Here is a 19136-nt window from a genome sequence, read left to right on the forward strand (position 1 = left end):
GGGAAAACAATGGAGGGGCTAACAATGTTCAAGAGGAAGTATACTCATTACCTCACTCATGTAACTGTAACCCTCTGTATAGTATCTTTACAATAAAAAATAAAAAAAAGAAAATGGCATGATCAGAACTGATTTCAGCAAGGCCATTCATTTTTGCTACACCTCCAGCCCGGATGCTATGGTTATTTTTTTCAGAAGGTGTCTTGAAATTTTGCCCTAGGACAGCCTTGTACTGTGAAGCTCCTATATATACCTCCCATGTAGCTGATTTCCCCTGAAAACTCGACCCCAAATTTAAAAGCCAAAACACCTTAACAATTTTATTTAAACATTACCACTTTTCTGAGGCTGCCCCAGGAAATGTTCTTTCCTGAATACGCTGTTTCACTCAGTGAGCTGTTTTATGAGACCATGAGATAAGCCAATACTAAGTAGTAGGGTCTACGGTCTACTTCTACAACAGTGGATTTTAAAGACTCCTCCAAAGATGTTAAAACAAAATCCACAATCTTCAGGCCCACTCAATCCCTAGCATATCCTCCTCAAATTGCACCATATGGAACGTTCTATTTAAATCTCTTACCATTTTTCTGATTCATCTTTGTATATGTGCATTGGTCCCGGGGCTTGAACTCAGGACCTGGGTGCTATCCCTGAGCTTTTGTCCTCAAAGCTAGTGTTCTACCATTGCTCTACTTAAAGTTTTGGTGTGTTATTTTTTAAAGAGGGGGTTGGTAGTTAATTAGATATGAGTCTCATGCACTTTTCTGCTCAGGCTGGCTTTGAATTGTCATCTTGCGTAGCTAGAATTATAGTTGTGAGCATTAGCACCCAGCTCTGAAACTCATATAAACCACTAAATCAGATTTCTTTATACTTTTAATTCTTAGCATAGTGCCTAGAGCACAGCAGTTATTCAATACCTAATACATCTAATAACTATTTGTAGGAACTAGATATGCTATGGAAAAAATTATTACTATCTCAGGATGCTCTTGTGTATTCCAGTGGATATCAAATTTGGACTAGTAATACACAATTAAAAATACATCTTATTTGCAATGGAATGGGTGTGCACTCATACAGATGAAAACCACAATAGAAAAACACTTTTCACAAAATAACACTAAACTAACCACCTGTAATACTCCTGATTAGGAAATAAAGCTGTGGCTCAAGTGGTAGAATGCTAGCCTAGAGCAAAAGAAGTTCAGGGCCCACTGAAGCACCCTGGCCCATCCTGAGTTCAAACCCCAGGACTGGCACTAAGAAAAATATTAAAAAATATATACACCTTCTTACTTCGTTCTATCATTTTCTTTGGTATTTTCTTTTCTGATCAATTCTGTAATATAAAAAAGAAAGAAAGAATGACTATAATCTCTTATCTTGGTTTAAATAATCAAATACAGTCATCCAATATTTCAAAAAAAAAAAGCCTTGATTTGTGGATGAGTTAAGTCTACTTCTGACCATGATATAAACACAGTGTGCATTTATCTCAGTAAAAGCATCCATATTTTGGAGCTTTAGTTCCAATTTTATTCTAGTAGTACTAGGGATGTAAATCAAGGCCTCTCATTTACTAGGTAAGTGCTCAACTAACTTAAGCCTTTCCCCAATCTTAGAGCCTTTAATAAAGAATCCCAATGATTACAAAAAGAGGTCGGTGTTCATGTTGGGTAAGACACAAATCTTTATCTCTTTAGTTGGAAGAAACTAAGTCTTCCATGGATAGAGAAAGGTAACTCTTTCAAACTCACAATAGTAACACATATAATGGGATAGTTTCCTTGATTTGAAAACACATAAAATGACTTTTCATCAGTGATATCATAAACATTATTTATAAGGAGGAACTATAAGAACACCTGTGTGTACAGGTTAACACGAGGTGTTTACTAAACTACTCTAAGGTATAAGTTTCTTTGCAGTCACATAAAATAACTCATAATAGGATAATAGTGTAAATATAGGAGATCTATAACTACAGCATACCCAACTATAAAAACAGAAATCATCAACATGTTTATGAAGTTATCTCTGCAGCCAAACACCAATGATAACCCACACCTGTGCAGAAAACTTTTTTTTCTGTCTCTTCCTACAGTATAACAGAAGGAAATTAATAAGGATCCTGTTCACTCAGCTATCAGCTGAATTTCCCAGAATCCTTTTCTGCTATGCCTATTATATTACCTGTTTGTAGACAACAGGATAAAAGTAGAAGTGATATGTACAAGTTCCACACATACACCTAAGAGGACCATTTCTGTTAGCAGGAATGTGGATGTGGTGACTATCCACAGAACAAAGATGGACATCATACATGAAAAATGGTTCACATAGTTACATGAGAGGAAAAAAATGCACTTAGCAGTCAGGCACTGGTGACTCACACCTGTAATCCTAGCATGTCAAGGGTCTGAGATCTGAGGGTCACATTTTGAAACCAGCCTGGGCAGGAAAATCCATGAGATTCTCATTGCCAATGAACTAGCCAAAAGCCCCAAGAGGAGTTGTGGCTTAGGGGTAGGATACCAGCCTTTTATAAAAAAGCTCACACTGCCCAGACCCTTGAGTCTAGCACCTTGCATACGGTTGCAGCATCTATTGTGTTCTTAAAGCCATGAAATACGCATCTTAAATAACACCAAATTCCGATTCTACCATTCATGCCTCCAAACGCAGTGGAAAAGGGTAGATAACATAAGTGAGTGAAGTTTAATTACAATACAGAGTCAAAGTTAATGAAGGAAAGGACGTGAGGTTGTGAGGCTGTCCAAAAGCCGACAGCTATATGGTATAGAAAGGTCATAAATTCCCCAATCGACAATCAGGAGTGTCAAATCAACATTTCCTACAGGATACGGCAACTTGTCTTTCCCACGCTAAAGCATTTCCTTTTGACAAGATGAAAACTTTCTTGTACAGATTTCAAACAAAATACTGAAACAGAACAGAATGGAAATCCTTACCTTACTAGACCAAAATGTCAAAAGATTCACCTCTCTGCGTGAAAATGCAAAAATAAATGTGAAAGGACTCCACATGTCCAACACTATACACACAATGCAGTTAGATGGAGACCATTGCTTTGCGTATTGGTAAAGCACCAACAAATGACCCATGACAGGGTGCCTCATAAAATGAAATAGGGGACATTGATCAAAATGAACTAAGCAATTCAATGGCAGCAATGGGAGGGAGAGAACGAGTGGGAAAGAGGAAACAGCTGATGCTATGCAAAACAAAAGAAATGTACATATCACCCAATGTGGAAGAAATAACTGTATTGCAAAGCTCATAGCACTCATAAATGTTATAAACCATGATAGACAATTTGCCCCATGAAAGTTAGAATGTGTTTGTGACTTTAGCTAAGCATCACTATCCCACAATGCTGTGAAATTATGTAATCACTTAATCACAACAAAGAATTTGCAATAAACAAATAAATAGAAGACAACCCAGGACATTTTTGGTTCATCCAGATGAGGGAGATTTAGGGACTGCTTTGTTGAATGGCAATTCCTTTGTACAACTTGCTACTTAAAGATAAAAACAACTCAAAAGATTTAAATTATTTACTCATTCTAATTCCATTGATACTTTGCTTCTCTGTAGTTGAGATCTATTTTAATTTATTGACTAGTTACCTGGTCCCTGATGGGAAAGTTCAGAGGGATATATGCAATCCTATTAACAAATGCTACTCAAACATTAAGAAATGTACCTACTATGAATAACTGGTTCAAGGCTAGTTAATGAATTTTAAAGTATTCAATAATATCAATATATTTTACCTAATACCTGGCTGAATTTTCCACTTATGAGCCAAGCTCTGTGTGTGTGTGTGTGTGTGTGTGTGTGTGTGTGTGTCTGTGTCTGTGTCTGTGTACGTGCGCACACGGGCTGGTCCTAGAGCTTGAACTCAAGACCTGGCATTTTCCCTGAGGGTTTGTACTCAAGGCTAGTGCTGTACCTCTTTAAGCCACAGAGCAGTTTCTGGCTTTTGGTAGTCAATTGAACATAGCAATCTCCTACTTTCCTGCCCTGGCTAGCTCTGAAACACAATCTTCAGATCTCAGCTTCCTGAGCAATGAGGATTACAGGTGTAAGCCACCAACTTCTGGCTATGAACCAAGCACTTTTAACACAGGAAGTCTGAGAGTCACAGAAACTGTTACAGTTACAACACTGCTAGTAATATTATCCATTTTACAGATACATGTTCTATTTCTTTCCATTAAATTGTCACTACAGATGTGATATTGAAAATTAAACCCTAAATTTGGTAATCTAATGATAAGACTTAGAGAAAATGTCAGATCTTTTCTCCTTCCTATCCTTGATACTTGATATACATAATGATTATTGCGATCAAATGAAGATACTATAGAAAAATATATTAGTAACATTAATTCATAATTAATATAGTAAACATATGCGTTGCTTTTATCTGTGACCCTATTTCTTTCAGAAAATAGGATTAAAAAATAGCAATAGTGATGAAACACACAAATTTCTGAAAGGAACATGGTTCAATACTGAACTTTAGAAGCTAGAAGGCAGTTCCAGATTCATCTCCTATAAGTTTTCATCAAACTAGAGCTCCCAACAGATCTGCTCTTAGACTTGATACAATTTCTGCTAAGATTATCTGTTGCATTCTGATAAGAAAATCTCCTACCTTAAGACACACTAATGATGATTTTGCTCAAAAATGCCACAAAGGAGGATTCCCCCAAATTAAGGCTATCCTCTGTGTTATCCTTTACATACAGGGAAAGCTTTGATCCCTCTGCAGATTCATGACAGACATTGACAGTCACAGAATGTGGACTGCAGCAGAGAAGACGTGATGGTGAACCTTGTGTTAAAATCAGAAACAATTCATAAGGTGGCTCAGTGGCAGAGCACTTGCCTTGCATTCATGAGGCCCTGGGTTTGATTCCTCAACACCACATAAGCAGAAAAAGCCGGAAGTGGCACTGTGGCTCAAATAGTAGGGTGCTCACCTTGAGCTGAAGAGCTGAGGAACAGTGCCCAGGCCCAGAGTTCAGGCCCCACAACAGACAAAAAAAAAAAAAAAAAGGAAAAAAAGAAAGAAACAATACACCATATCCAACTTGAAATTTTCATAACACAATCATATGAGAAACAGACTTATGATATAGAGAATGCATTAAATATAATACAATAAGTAGAAGAAAGAAGCTAGAAAACTCAATATCCATGGAATATTTAGGTGAAATAATTAAACATAGTGGCCACGATGTGTGTCTGGGACCTTCACATCCATGAGTGAACCTCCTTAAATTCAAGTAAATGTAAAATACAAACAAAATTCTTAACACAAAGATTTGGAAACCTCAAGAAAATGAAAAAAAAAAAAACCCAGCCCAGTAGCCATCTGTATTGTTCATTACCAATACACTAGATTGTATTTTCATTTACAAATGTGATGCCCTCTACCCTAATTCAAAGTTTCCATGGGGAAAGAGAGTGGACAAGAAGAGGTCAGGCCTGCCAACATCTGTTCATAATGAAGACCAATCAACAAAATTAGTTACATAACCAACATTTAATCAACATGTTAGCCAGTTAATATTAACTGTTACTACTTGAACAGCTGCAGCTTCCATTAACAAAATGTCTGGAGGGAGTCATTCTTTCTGATAATGTAAGAAATTTAAAAGTACATACAAATAAAAATGTTACAAGTAATCCACTCACCTATTCCAATGAAAGCAGCTTTGTAGCCATGCTCCTTCAAGGAACTAAGGGTTATTTCATCCACTGAAAGGCTTTTCCCACAAACGATCTGTAACACACAACATTTAGAATAATAGTATTTTAGCACTTTATTCATAAACAATATTAGTTAACACACAAAAACAGCCAAAATAATCTACCCATGGACTTTCATAAATAATATGTGGAAACATTTCTGTCTTTTACTGCATAGGCTTGAATAAGGGAAAAAATGATTCATCAATAGAATACTAACATGTTTTATTCCAGGACTAAATGCAGAAGAAAAGTAGGTTGATATAAAAAATGTAGACAAGAAACAATCCTAGCTTGTTGAGTATTTTCAAGAACACTGTAGGGCAGTTTAGACAATAATAAATGTGACAAAACATCTGTTTCCATGCAGTCGAGTGGGAGCAGAAAATCAAGAGTTAAATGAAAATAAAAAAATACAGATCACCCTGTGCATATGAGGTTCAGAAAATGGAAACATGTCTTTCCAGCCAAAGTCCTATTGATGAGAATGCAAAGAGGAAGCGGGGATGTAAAGGACAGGATTTCCATAGGGAATTGTCTAAGGAAGGTGAACAAGGTCAGGAGGCAGAGGGCAGTCACCTCTCTCCCCATCACAGGATTTGGGTCAGTCTCCCAGGTGTGAGTCAATTTTCAGATATGGAGCCTTGCTGACTGAGAAATAAGCTGAGTTCAGCTGCAATAATTACCATAGTCCTCCAAAGGAAGCCAAGCCTCTTGCCCTTAGTCTCTGATTAAGAGAAATAATCAGACATTTGAAGGACTAGGGGATCCAGTCTCTCTACTGACAGTGATGCCTGGAGACATAAGAGCTAGAACCTATTCAAGTGGTAAGAATGGAGTCTGACTAAAATCTGGTTCAGTGAATCCTCTGCGATCACTAACCCTGCCGGTGAGCACCACATGAATCTCCCAGTGCTTGATTGGACTCATTAGCTGAAGAAATCATCCTAGAGGTATTACAGGGTATCCGTTACTAGTCTCACCTTTATGATACTAGGCTCTGATTTTTTTAAACAATGAACTTCCAAATAACTACTTTGTCTGCTAATATAAAAATAGGATTTGTAATTTGAGAAAACGAAAGTATGGCCCTCTATGATTCAGTCGTAGTCTTCTTCCTGCACTTATTTCTCCATTCCTTATTCCATTGACGCTCTAGAGGCATTGTTTTTGGTAGGTCTTTAATGGGTGATGATAATGTCTAGGCTGGCTTTGAATCATGATCCTCAGATCTCTGTCTCCTGAGGAGCTGGGATTTATAAACATGAGCCACTCAGTGGCATTCAGCTGGTATATAATTCTTTAAAATGGAACTCTAACAGTAAATGAAATATGTAACATCCGTTATTAAACATTAATATAACAATGGCTGTGCTCTTCACTTTTTTAGAAAGTAAACTTGGTTAAGTAAAGTATTTATAAAAGGAAGGATCTTAAGATAATATTAGCTTTATTGGAAATAAACTATTATTTTAGCTAATAGTGCACAATTCTCTTATTAGAGATATGATGGAATTTTAATATCAGTCATACAACACTTCTAAAATATAGAAATTGATTCTTCAAATAACCATAAGAAAAAAAGCAATGAGATATAGAGAGTTTATCAAGAGGTCTCAGTGAATTTTTGTTCTAAAATCATGAAGCAGAAGAAAAACCTAGCAATCACAAATGAAGTTTAATCAGAACTGGAGTTCTGTCAAAATATTGTGTGAAATGACATATGTACATATGTTAGCATGTATAGGAAAATGCAAAATCATTATGTGCACTTCACACTTTAAACACTGGGGAATTGAAACAAGATAGAAACTATGAAACAAATATATTCATGTCCAACTAAGCACTGAATTGCCTAACAGAAAAGAGAATATAATTTAAACGATTGCAAACACTCCAATCACACATCTGCTATTAAAGCTTACTTTAAATTAAAAAAAATCATTGGAGCTTGTATTGGAGTTCACTATAGTTAAGAGCCATTATATTGTAACAGAGACTATTTCTCATGAAGTGTAAATAATACTGCAATAATAGGAGATTTTGATGTAAAATCAATTGAAGGTATATTTGGTAAATTAAAACAGATAGACAGATAAATACTCATGTAAAGGGGAAAAGGGAAAAAATCTAAATTCAATTGCCAAATTCCATGAGCAGTATTTTTATTAGAAAAGCAAATAAAAGTGTTATTCTACAAAACTGCTGTCTGAGAGGGAAAAACAAAACTGTAATTACTCAAGGGAAATGACAATATTAAAATACAGAAAAATATGTGGATGCCGATAAAAGTTTAACTCATAACAAATTAATTACATTGTCAACCTTCAACGGAAGTGTGCAACTCAAGAGGTTAAAATATAAGGGAAGTTAATAAAATTCTAGCCATCAATGAATGAGCAAGAACACATAAAGCAACTGAGAACTTATTTCTTGAAAGATATGTGATCTATAGAAACACTTCCTAGTTTTCTCAAGAAATTGTAAAGCAAACCAAGAATAGAGAGGAGAAGACACACACAATCATGTGTATAGATGGATAATTTCTACTGTATGCAAGAATTCCATGTTTCAATCTAGATTAATGAATTCAGAAGCCTTAAGAAAACTGGAAATTTCTCTAAGAAAATATATCCAGGCAAAATTAACATTAAAATAAAGGAAGTATAAAAGATGAATAACCCTGAAGATTTTTTTTTTTGGTCGATCATGGGGGCTGAACTCTGGGCCTAGCCACTGTCCCTCAGCTCTTCAGCTTAAGGCTAGCATTCTACCACTTGAGGTACAGCGCCACTTCTGGCTTTTTCTGCTTATGTGGTGCTGAGGAATTGAACCCAGGGCCTCATGCAAGCAAGGCAAGCACTCTACCACTGAGCCACTTTCCCTGCTGAAGATATTTTTGAAGATGGTTTCGTGCTGTCTCTTGTAAAAGAAGCTTTGAGTCAGAATCACAAAAATCATCACGTTACAGAAGAGGACAAATTCTCTTTTCATTTATAAGGTAATTAAAGATTTGAAAGTTTATTTTTATAAGACCAGAGTAATTCTATCATCAAAACTCAACAGAAGCAACAAGCAGAAATAAATAAACCAAGACAAAACTATGCTTTGTACATTTTCAACTATGCAAGGGCAATATTGCACTATTCTCTGTCACATGTATAGTTCTAATATACATTGTGTAAATAAGTGAAGGCAAAACAAAACTTTAAAAAATGCTGATGAAATGGTGAGACAAAGGACAAAGGGGGAACCAATGCAACAGCAACAATTATGAGGCAATACGTTAGAAATGAACTGTACAACAAAGTGTGAGAAAATGAGGGAGGGGGTAACTGTGATCCCTCCGTATATCACCTTGACAATAAAATTACATTAAAAAAATACTGATAAGCCAAACATAATCCTAGTGATTCAGAAAAGGATACATGATGGGAAGATCTAGAGATGTCAGAAAAGGGAAGATTCACATAATTTAACATGTAAACAGAACATAAGGTTTTTGTTTAATTTTTAACAAAAAGTAGTAGAATGATTCTATTAATACTTTCATAAATTTTTAAAATTTTGGTAAACTAAACAGTAAATTATCCAACATGATTTAAAAAAAAGGTGTCCTCAAGACAAAAAAGTTTTACATCTTCTCATTTTGTACCTACTAGAGATTCCAGCCACTAAAGTGGTGAAAATATTATATACATTATACATGTGTTATATATATCATATATATATACATATATATCATATATAGTATATGATATATACTATATATATAGTATATATGCAACATATTGAATCTATTATACATACTATAGATATTTATGCATATATCTATAATATATTATGTGTGAGAATAACAGATAAAAATTCTCATTTTCTAGAGACATAATAGTTGATTGAAAAATATTCAGTAATAACATATAAAGTAAATTGAAATTATTCAGCAAGAAAATTTGCTCAAGGAGATAGGAGTGAAGATGAGGAATTGAAATCAACATACAATTAGCTGGACCTATTTGAATGATGGAATGCTAAGAATTCAAGAGAGGATGGTTCAAGATGTTGCTAACATTCTGGACACTCTTGTGTAAAATGAGTCCTGGATAATTATTTTTTGAGCAAATGAAATAAAACTTGGTGAAAGAATAATTAGGACAATTATGACAGGCGCTGGTGGCTCAAGGCTGTAATCCTAGCTACTCAGGAGGCTGAGATCTGAGGATCACATTAAAAAAGCCAGCCCAGGCAGCAAAGTCCATGAGACTCTTAATCACCAGACAACCAGAAGTGGAACTGTGGTTCAAGAGGTAGAGCGCTCACCTTGAGCTGAAATGCTCAGGGATAGCTCCCATGCCCAGAGTTCAAGCCCCGGAACCAACTACAACAACAACAAGAACAATTCAAACAATTAACGAAACAAAGCTGGAGCATGAGAGTATATAAGACCACTTATGCATCCAAAGCTGCATAAAATACAAAGTCAAAGAAAAGTGTATTTATTTTATTGGCAGGAATTTTTTACTGACTTGAAAATATCTGTTAACTTCAGATTTTATTCACAAATTCAAAAGTTTTGAGTAGCTTTCTAATGCTTTTGCAAAATATATTTTGCATGTACTTTAAATATATATTAGGTAAAACATTGTATATTATTAATCTATTGTGCTATTTGGGAAGTTAGAATTTTCGGAGCAAAGCAATAGTATACTCAAGTGAATACCTACATTATAATACTCTTTCTGTATTATATATACTACTTTTATAATACTCTTACTGTATTATATATACTACTTTTAAGTAGTGGTACAAAGGGGTTACCATCCAACTGATTAGTTTATAAGTCTAATGCATCTTGATCAACATCAGCCCTTTTACAAGTCTTCTCCAAGCTTCCCAACCCCTCGTGCCAATTTTCCTAGCTACATATGATATGCCCTGAAAATTATGGCTGTATTTCCCCACTTCTCTTCATTACCCCCTCCACTTAGCACCAACACCACAACTGTTATTCATTTTGATGGGATTTGAATTCAATTTTGTAAGAATCTTCCCCTGCATAAATATCTTTAATTAAAAAATAAGAATAATTACAGCTATATTCTGAAACCATCCTTAAGAGAACAGCATAGTACTTCACACAGACACACACACAGACACACACACAGACACACACATACATTTAATATACAGAGTTGTTTTTTTCTACTGCAACTGATTTACTGCTTCTGTCAAGAAAGGCTTATCATATTAACAATAATGACATGTTGCAGATAATAAATAATACAAACTTCTGCAAGAAATGATGCTCCAAATTGTGAAATAATGACGTTTCAGAGAGCACATGAGTTTCATGAAAAATAAACAAAAAAGCAAAAAACATAAATTTAGAAATCAAATCTTCCTAGAAACCAAATCCTTCTATTAGCTGCACCCAACCCCTAAAGCAATTTAAGAATTTGTTTCTTACAGACAATTAATCACATGCAGGCGTGCCAGATGAGAACTATTGATTGCCCTTTTCCAGGCTAGTGGCATTCAGACAGTAGACAGACTAATGCCTTAAGCAAGGAAAAGCATCTTTCTGCTTCTGCCTGGTGTAGCTTTTAATTGTTCTTTCCTAAAATGCATGACATTTGCTGTTCAGCTTTACAGCTCATGATTTTCTTTTTGAGCAACATGTATGTGTGTGTGCATGCATGTGTATGCACACATGTGTATATGTGTATGTGTCTTAAGTTTTATTCACCTTCACACCCAGGTCCTTCATAAGCTCAATTTCAAAATTCACAACATCATATGGCAGCCGGAACTGAGGAATTTCAGAAGTACTGAAGAGAGAGGAAAAGAAAAAAGCATTAGTGGACATTTTTATTTATTTATTTTTAAAAAGCAATGTGGCCAGGTGTCAGTGGTTCACCCATGTAATCCTAACTTTTCAAGAGGCTGAAATCTAAAGATCACAACTTGAAGCCAACCTAGGCAGGAAAGACTGTGAGATTCTTATGGCAAAAATATGAGGAGTAGAGAGGTATGGGTAGAGTGGTAAAGTGCTAACTCTGAGTGAACAAAAATAAAAGGGACAGTACACAATCCTGAATTCCATTATCAGCATCCATCCATCCATCCATACACACACAGGATTTCATAGATGCAGAAGTTAGAGGATATTTTCTAAAAGTATTCATAAAATGCAGCTGCCAATTTCCGAGTCACAGAGGAGTAATCCAGATAATTCTCATTGTTTTTTTTTTTTTTTGTGATGGCAGCCTTAGTAACAGCCAGCTCAGAAACAACAGTAGTTTCATAAAGTTTGTGCTTGACATAGAGAACTCAGGACAGATACAGATTTCTAAATAATTTGCATATAGCAAGTAATTGAAATCAAGATAGTAAATGAGATCGTCCCCTGCAGACTATGGTGGAAAAGAGCTTGAGAAAATGAAATTGATAGAAATCATTACTTCCCAAGTTTACTGTGCTTATGAAAACCATTTTTTTATTCTTCTGCTAGTATTCTCATGACAATCTTGGCTTTGATAGAAATTTTTACTTTTGGGAGCTATAAATCCTTCAATATAGTCAGTGGCATGTCAGATAACATGAAAGAAATTGTTCCTTCTATGATCATGAGTCTTAAGTTTAATGGAATATAGCTACAGAATCCTTCCTAAAGCACACTTTTCATGCTTTGCCACAGCCTGGCCTGATTGCATTATGATCTAGGTACTGGCCTTGATATTTGCATCAAATCACACATTTTATCAGAATACTTCCTAGTACCAAAACCATTCCACTTAGACCATATTTTTTTTATTGATCATCAAAATGAGATGCACTACATATAATGAAAATGTTGTAATGTGAAATAACTAAAGCAAAGGAAGCATTGGCCAGTTCTGCCTAATAAAGGTGACATGATTAATGAGCATTAATTTTAAATGAAATAAAAATCAAACTATGTATGCACACGTATACTTAATAACCTATTAATTTTTTATGTGTGACACAACGAATCCCTTGCAATTCTCATAAATGAATGTTTTTAACAAAGAATCCATGGTTGGAGGAAATCAAAAGAACTGATGATTTTATACATTTGTTATAGATTCAAAGATAATCAACCAGATTGTGTTTGAAACAATAGGTATTATTACTCAGTGACTCTAGTGATGTTCAAAAAGTGGTTGTGATACCAGTTCACTAGGGATAAAAGAATCAGTTTGGATGCAGAGAAAACTGAGAGATGAAATGTGACATCTCCTTTTTAAGCAATTGATTTCAAATACAATGTGAATTTAATCTCTTTTAGCCACTTTGACAATGCAAGAGAGTGAAAGTTATCTTTAAAGGAGGAAATAAATTGAGATGAAAGTTTTGTGGTTGTAATTTTAGCCAAATCTGTCACTTGTGGGATTTCGTTTTTAATAATTTTCAACCAGTGACACATAGTATGGCAACATGGGCCGATGCCAATCAAACTGATTTGATATTTCATCCTGTGCTTAGGACTAGGTCAACTCAAAAGCAAAGGAAACAAAATAAAAAGGTTAAACAAGAGTGAAAATGAATGAGAGGCAAACAAAAAGAAGGAAAGAGGCAAGGAAAGAGGGAAGGAAGGAGAAAGGGAGAGGAGGAAGGAAAGAGAAAGAAGGAGAAGGGAAGGGAAAGAAAGGAAGAAAGAGAGGGAGGAAAGAGGGAGGAAGGGAGCAAGAGAGGGAGGGAGAGAGAGAGGGAGGAAGAGAAGGGGAGAAAGAAAGGAAAAGAGAAGAGAGAAAGAAGAGAGAGAAAGAAGAGAAAAAAGAAAGAGGGAGGGAGGGAAGGAATGAAGGGAAGAGAAAGAAAGAAAGGAAAAGGAAGGAAGGAAGGAAGAAAGAAAGGAAAAGGAAGGAAGGAAGGAAGAAAGAAAGGAAAAGGAAGGAAGGAAGAAAGAAAGAAAGGAAAAGGAAGGAAGGAAGGAAGAAAGAAAGGAAAAGGAAGGAAGGAAGGAAGGAAGGAAGGAAGGAAGGAAGGAAGGAAGAAGGGGGCGGGGAGAGGATGGGAAGGGATGGGAAGGGGAAACAAAGGAGGAGGCTACAATGCTTGGTAAGAAATGTACTCATTATCTTGCCCATGTAATTGTAACCCCTCTGTACAGTATTTTCACAATAAAAAAGAAAGAAAAAAAGAAAGAGAAAGCAAAAGAGAAAGAAAGAAAGAAAAAGAAAGGAAGAAAGAAAGAAAGAGTGAGTGAGTGAGCAAGCAATCTTGGTTGGTCATGAATTCAGGGCAGTGTATCCCACTAAATATTGTCAACAAACATACAAAAACAAATAATTAATGCTAATGTCTATAAATTATCCTGAATTGGAATAAAAATGAGGTGAGAAACTAGCATCAAATAAAATTGGCAACATGTAATAGGTCATAAACGGGGCTTGTGCTATTTTAGGTTTCTCGTAAAAATGCAATTGGAGCAAAAGGATTTTGACTAGTCTACCACAGCACACACAATTCAGTTTTTAGTTTTTAAGGGATCTTTCATATTCACTGGTATGTATAACTGGAAATAACCTCACAATACTTACACATATGCTTTTAAAGGATTATGCATTTCTTAATTCATAAGGCTCTGGCAAAAGGCCACTAACACAATAGTATAAATCCTTACAGCAAAACAAAATACTGATTATTTTATTTCCAATGAGAAGCAAATTCATAAGACATGTGATTTTTCAAATCTGGTGAAATGAAACATCAACATAAAAAATAATTATTTCATGAGGATCAAGTTATTTATGCTTTATATCCCTTTTAAAAGTTTTTTTCTGGTATGTATTATTTTTGCTTATTAAAAAAATACCTTGAGTTGGGCACCGGTGGCTCACGCCTGTAATTTAAGCTAATCAGGAGTCTGAGGCCTGAGAATCATGGTACAAAGCCAGCCTAGTCAAGAAAGTCTTTTAGACTCTTATCTCCAATTAACCACCAAAAAGGTGGAAGTGGAGCTGTAGCTCAAGTGGTAGAGTGCCAGCCTTAAACAAGAACGCTGAAAGGAGAGCATACAAGCCTGAAGCTCAAGTCTCAGTACCAGCAGAAAAATAAATAAATACATATGTATATAAATATGTTTTTGCATACATATTTTGTCAAGTAGTTTTAATTGTAGCAATGCTGATATAAATACATGTATGAAATAGTTGTAGTGGTATAATACAATTTTGATAATTTAACATGAACTATTGCTTAGCATAGTGTCACTTGACCAAAATATCTGAAATACGTAGAAGTTACTTATGCAAAAGGCCCATTTTTCAATACCTTCTGGAAATACACGTGGTAATGACTATGTGACTGAATCCAAGTTGACTAATCATAGTGATCAATATTAAATAGTAAAGATATATTGATGGTCCCAAAACATAACAAGAATGTACCTTAAACCACCAACGTATTCCTGTTTTTCAAATATGGTGATGTCAGAGTAGCCCAATCGAGCCAAAAAAGAGGCACAACTTATACTGGCAGGCCCAGCACCAAATAGAGCAATTTTTGCTGAATAGGCTTCAGGCATTTTCTCTGGAGGAGGCAGAGAAGGATTTCTGATCTGTGGAATATTCATTGCTTTGAACACCTGTGGGGAGAGCAATTGGCAGGATTAAAACTTTTAAGTTAAATTTTATACCCTTGAACACATTTATAATGTTTCAATGGCATTAGCATCTTAACTAATAATTAGAGGTACACTTTCAATAATAATAGGGTGCAATTAGAAGTGGTATTACATTATTTTTTGCTGGTTTTGTTTTCTTTTTATCATGTTTGTTCTTTTATATGTCTTTGGGAGTCTAAGGCAAAGAATAGAAATGTGGTACACACTGGAAACGATGTTGAAAATGAACTGTATAAATTGGGGGGGGGGAAGAGCAAGGGAAGGGGTGACATCATCCAAAAAGAAATACGCTCATTATCTGACTTATGTAACCCTAACCCCTCTGTATATCACCTTTACAATAACAATAAAAAATTGTAAGTTGGTATTACATCAGAAGAGACCCTGTTGCTAACTCAATCTGTGGAATTCCTCCCCAAAGTTGTATCTCCTCCTCTGACTCCCCTTTTCTATTGTGTCCTCTAGGCTAAGTTGGGAAGTTATATCTTCCTCTTCTGACCTTCTATGACATATATAATTTGCATGCATTTGCATAACCTCTTATATGTTGATGTGTTATGATTGCATGTCACTCCATTGTACCTTAATTCCTTGAGCTGAGAGAGATATGGAACTATGTAGGCAACATAGGGAAAGAGCAGAGGAGACCCACGGCCAGCCAACCTGCCTTTGCTCTAACACAGGGTATCCAGTGAAGATGCTCACAGGCAAACATAAACATTATACCCACCGATCCAGAAAAGATAGAACTATGCCTGGAGATAGGGAGGAGGAGAGGGGAGCAAAACAAGATGCAAAGAGAAACGTGGGAAGTCAAGGCCAGGCATTCAATTCTTGGACCCCTTTTTCTTTAGAGAAGTCTGTTACTTGTGTATCCAGCTATTTTGGTTCTTGCAATAAATCTTTTACTCTTATGTTCTCATCTTCTGGATTTCTGGTCTTTTAACCTCTCCTTCCCCCCTGTCCTGATCTCCTACGGATATGAGGCAGCCCACTGCAACTCTGGTAGGAATTTATTCTGAGCAAGCGAGTTACGAAGAGGCAAAGTCAGTGAGACTTTTTTTAGTTGCTCCTTGCTAAGCTCCCTACCTCTTACCCTATCTTCCTGTGCCCTTTTCTTCAATTCTGTATCAGATTGAGACAATAAAGCCAACCTCTAGTTGGTAATGGAGTCAGCAACCATGTCGTATGTAAGTATGTTAGCACTATATTACCAGGATTTAGCCCTAGCCTGCTAGAGAGCAAAAAGTGAGCAAATAATTTCTTTACATCCACTTCTGTTCTATTTTCTTCTGAATATGAACATTTTACCAATGTGATTGATGCCCGAGAGAGCGTACAGCAGCAAGCTAGATGGGAGGCGTGCAGATCTGAGAGCAAATGCCACCGCAGAAGAGGGACAGAGAACAGTCTTGAGTGGTGGTTACTGTACAGCCCCTTGTAGAAGGAAGATCAAAGATCTTGCAGGGGACCAAGGTCAAAAGACCCTGCAAGAGAGATTGGCAAACTTCTAGACCAGAAGGGAGACAAGGTTGAGGAATGAGGGATACCAATCATCGGGGGCAGAAGAGAAGGCAGAAAAATGAGCATAGTTCTTAGGCTATGAAGGACCACAATCCGGGGGTCTAAACGGAGAACCTCTATAATGTTGAAAGGGCTTTCTCAGAGAAAACAAAACTGAACCCAGTAAATAAAGAGAAAAAAAACCCAGCAAACTCCATGCACAAAGCTAGAACCAGTGAAGGCCTAACTCTAGGAGACAAACCACAGATGAGACAAGCAACCCAGCCTTGTATCAACTTGCCCCAGATTTTAATATGGGTCCCAAGTTTTCACTGTACCTTTCCTACTTATATACCAATGATTGGGTAGATTTTCTGGGGAGACAATAGGTTATTCCTAATTGTCATCTATAATGCCTAGGGATTATCTAAATATCAAAATACCTAGGCCTGCCTAGAAAAACACATTCTAGAATAAACACACAACCCACAGTTCACAAACAAATATGAGGGCAACTGCATTACATATGTCTCGAAAGTACAAGAATGGGAATTTCCATGAAGTGGAAATTCATTCAAATGTTAAAGAAAGCTTAGAAGACAAAAAGAAATGTGTTATAAAAAATTCCATAAAACCCCACATTGTAGTAATCCTACCAACTCAGGACTTGAGGATTAAAATGACTGTGATTCAAAGCCAGCCTTGGCAAAATAAATAAATAAATCCATAAATAAATAGCAAGACCACATAGTCTTGCTACATAGGCCCTGTAGTCAAACTACATAGAAGGCAGAGGTAGGAGGTACGTAGGAGACAGATCCTGGTTAAAAGACTCAGTCATTTCTATGCTACAGTCTGGATGGTATGTTGCTTGGAAATTTCCTGCATCAGTTTAACTAGCCTGTGATCATTAACGACAGCATCCCATTAAGTATCAGGGCATGGACAAAATGTAGATAACACAAATGGTGTCTAGGACAATTCCTAGTCCAGTCCTCATTTCCATCAGAAAACTCAAGAACTCTGTCTTTACTGCCTCTCTTTCTGGGCTCCTGTGACAGTTGAATGATAAGCGTTGCTTACAGTATTCTAAAGTTTTCCTAGATCAATTAGGCATTTTTTTTTCAAATTGCTGTCATGAATCACTTCCAAAAGCTTCTGGACAACATGGTAAGATGTAGTCACAGCTATGGGCTTACTTCTTACTGCTAGTTATCTATATCAGTCACCTTTTGTTGCTGTGACAAAACACTTTTGAAAAACAGTGAGGGAGGGATTTATTTTTGGCTCTTGGTTTCAAAAGTTTTAAGTCCGTGGCCACTTACTTCTGCTGTTTCCGGGTTGCCTCCTGTATGATGAGCTAGAAAAACGTGGTGGAGAGGTGTTGGAGAACAGTGGTTCCCTTCATGGTGTACAGGGGCACAATAACACAGCTTCCAGAGACATGTCAAAATCTGGGTGCCCTTTTTCCTCCAAGGAGGTCCCAAATGCACACAGATTAACACCTCATAATCCAATTACCTCTCAAGAGTGTCACCATTGGGGACCAGGTATTCAAACTGTAGGCCTACCACGGGAAGGATTGCATTATGGAAAACAATTGAAAAAAGCAAAGGAACTAACTGGGAACTGGTAATTGGAGATTTGTTATGGGATTTCCTGCTGTGAAATTGTGTTCACTTTCCTTTAACTGAGCACTGATAGTCTGCTCTCCGGGCTTTACCTATGTATTTTTTCATTTAATAGTTGAACAAATAATCAACTTTGCTAATAAGTCATGAGCTAATCTAGGAGACCGTTCTTCATCATCTCCAGTCACAGATATGACCACAAAGGAGAGTGCCTACCAACAAATCTTGATAAGTTTCCAAATTCTTGAACTTCAGCGATCCACCTCAGTAAATCACTAAGAAGTCACACAGGAAAACTGGCACTATCTTAGCGATAAAGAAGTAAAAAGTCTGTGCTCTTGCTGAGGATCATCTTCAAATAAATTTTCTGGCAAAATCATCCTGTAATCCTGACCTTTCACTCATCTGGCAAGTACATTTACTTCATCACTCTAAATTGACTTCAGGAGTATTTACTCTATAATTTTCACATTATTTCGAGGCAGGGGACAGATTATCTTGATTTTAGAAATGGAAAGACTGAGATGCAGAGACGAGCCATGGGACTTCCCTACAGCCCT

At 36.3% G+C, this 19136-nt stretch overlaps 1 protein-coding gene across 2 annotated transcripts in view; it reads right to left on the reverse strand.

Moving 5' to 3' along the window:
- Window positions 1-19136, reverse strand: part of Dpyd (dihydropyrimidine dehydrogenase) — a 693666-nt gene that overhangs the window by 484067 nt on the left and 190463 nt on the right. For both annotated transcript variants that reach the window (XM_013036036.1, XM_013036037.1), the window contains exons 6-8: window positions 15207-15403; window positions 11540-11621; window positions 5740-5827 (exon numbers count right to left, since the gene is read on the reverse strand). In XM_013036036.1, coding sequence (XP_012891490.1) covers window positions 5740-5827; window positions 11540-11621; window positions 15207-15403 — 367 coding nt within the window. The remainder of the gene's footprint in view (window positions 1-5739; window positions 5828-11539; window positions 11622-15206; window positions 15404-19136) is intronic.

The sequence above is a fragment of the Dipodomys ordii genome, unplaced genomic scaffold (genome assembly GCF_000151885.1).
Source record: "Dipodomys ordii isolate 6190 unplaced genomic scaffold, Dord_2.0 Scaffold242, whole genome shotgun sequence".
NCBI classification, from domain to species: Eukaryota; Metazoa; Chordata; class Mammalia; order Rodentia; family Heteromyidae; genus Dipodomys; species Dipodomys ordii.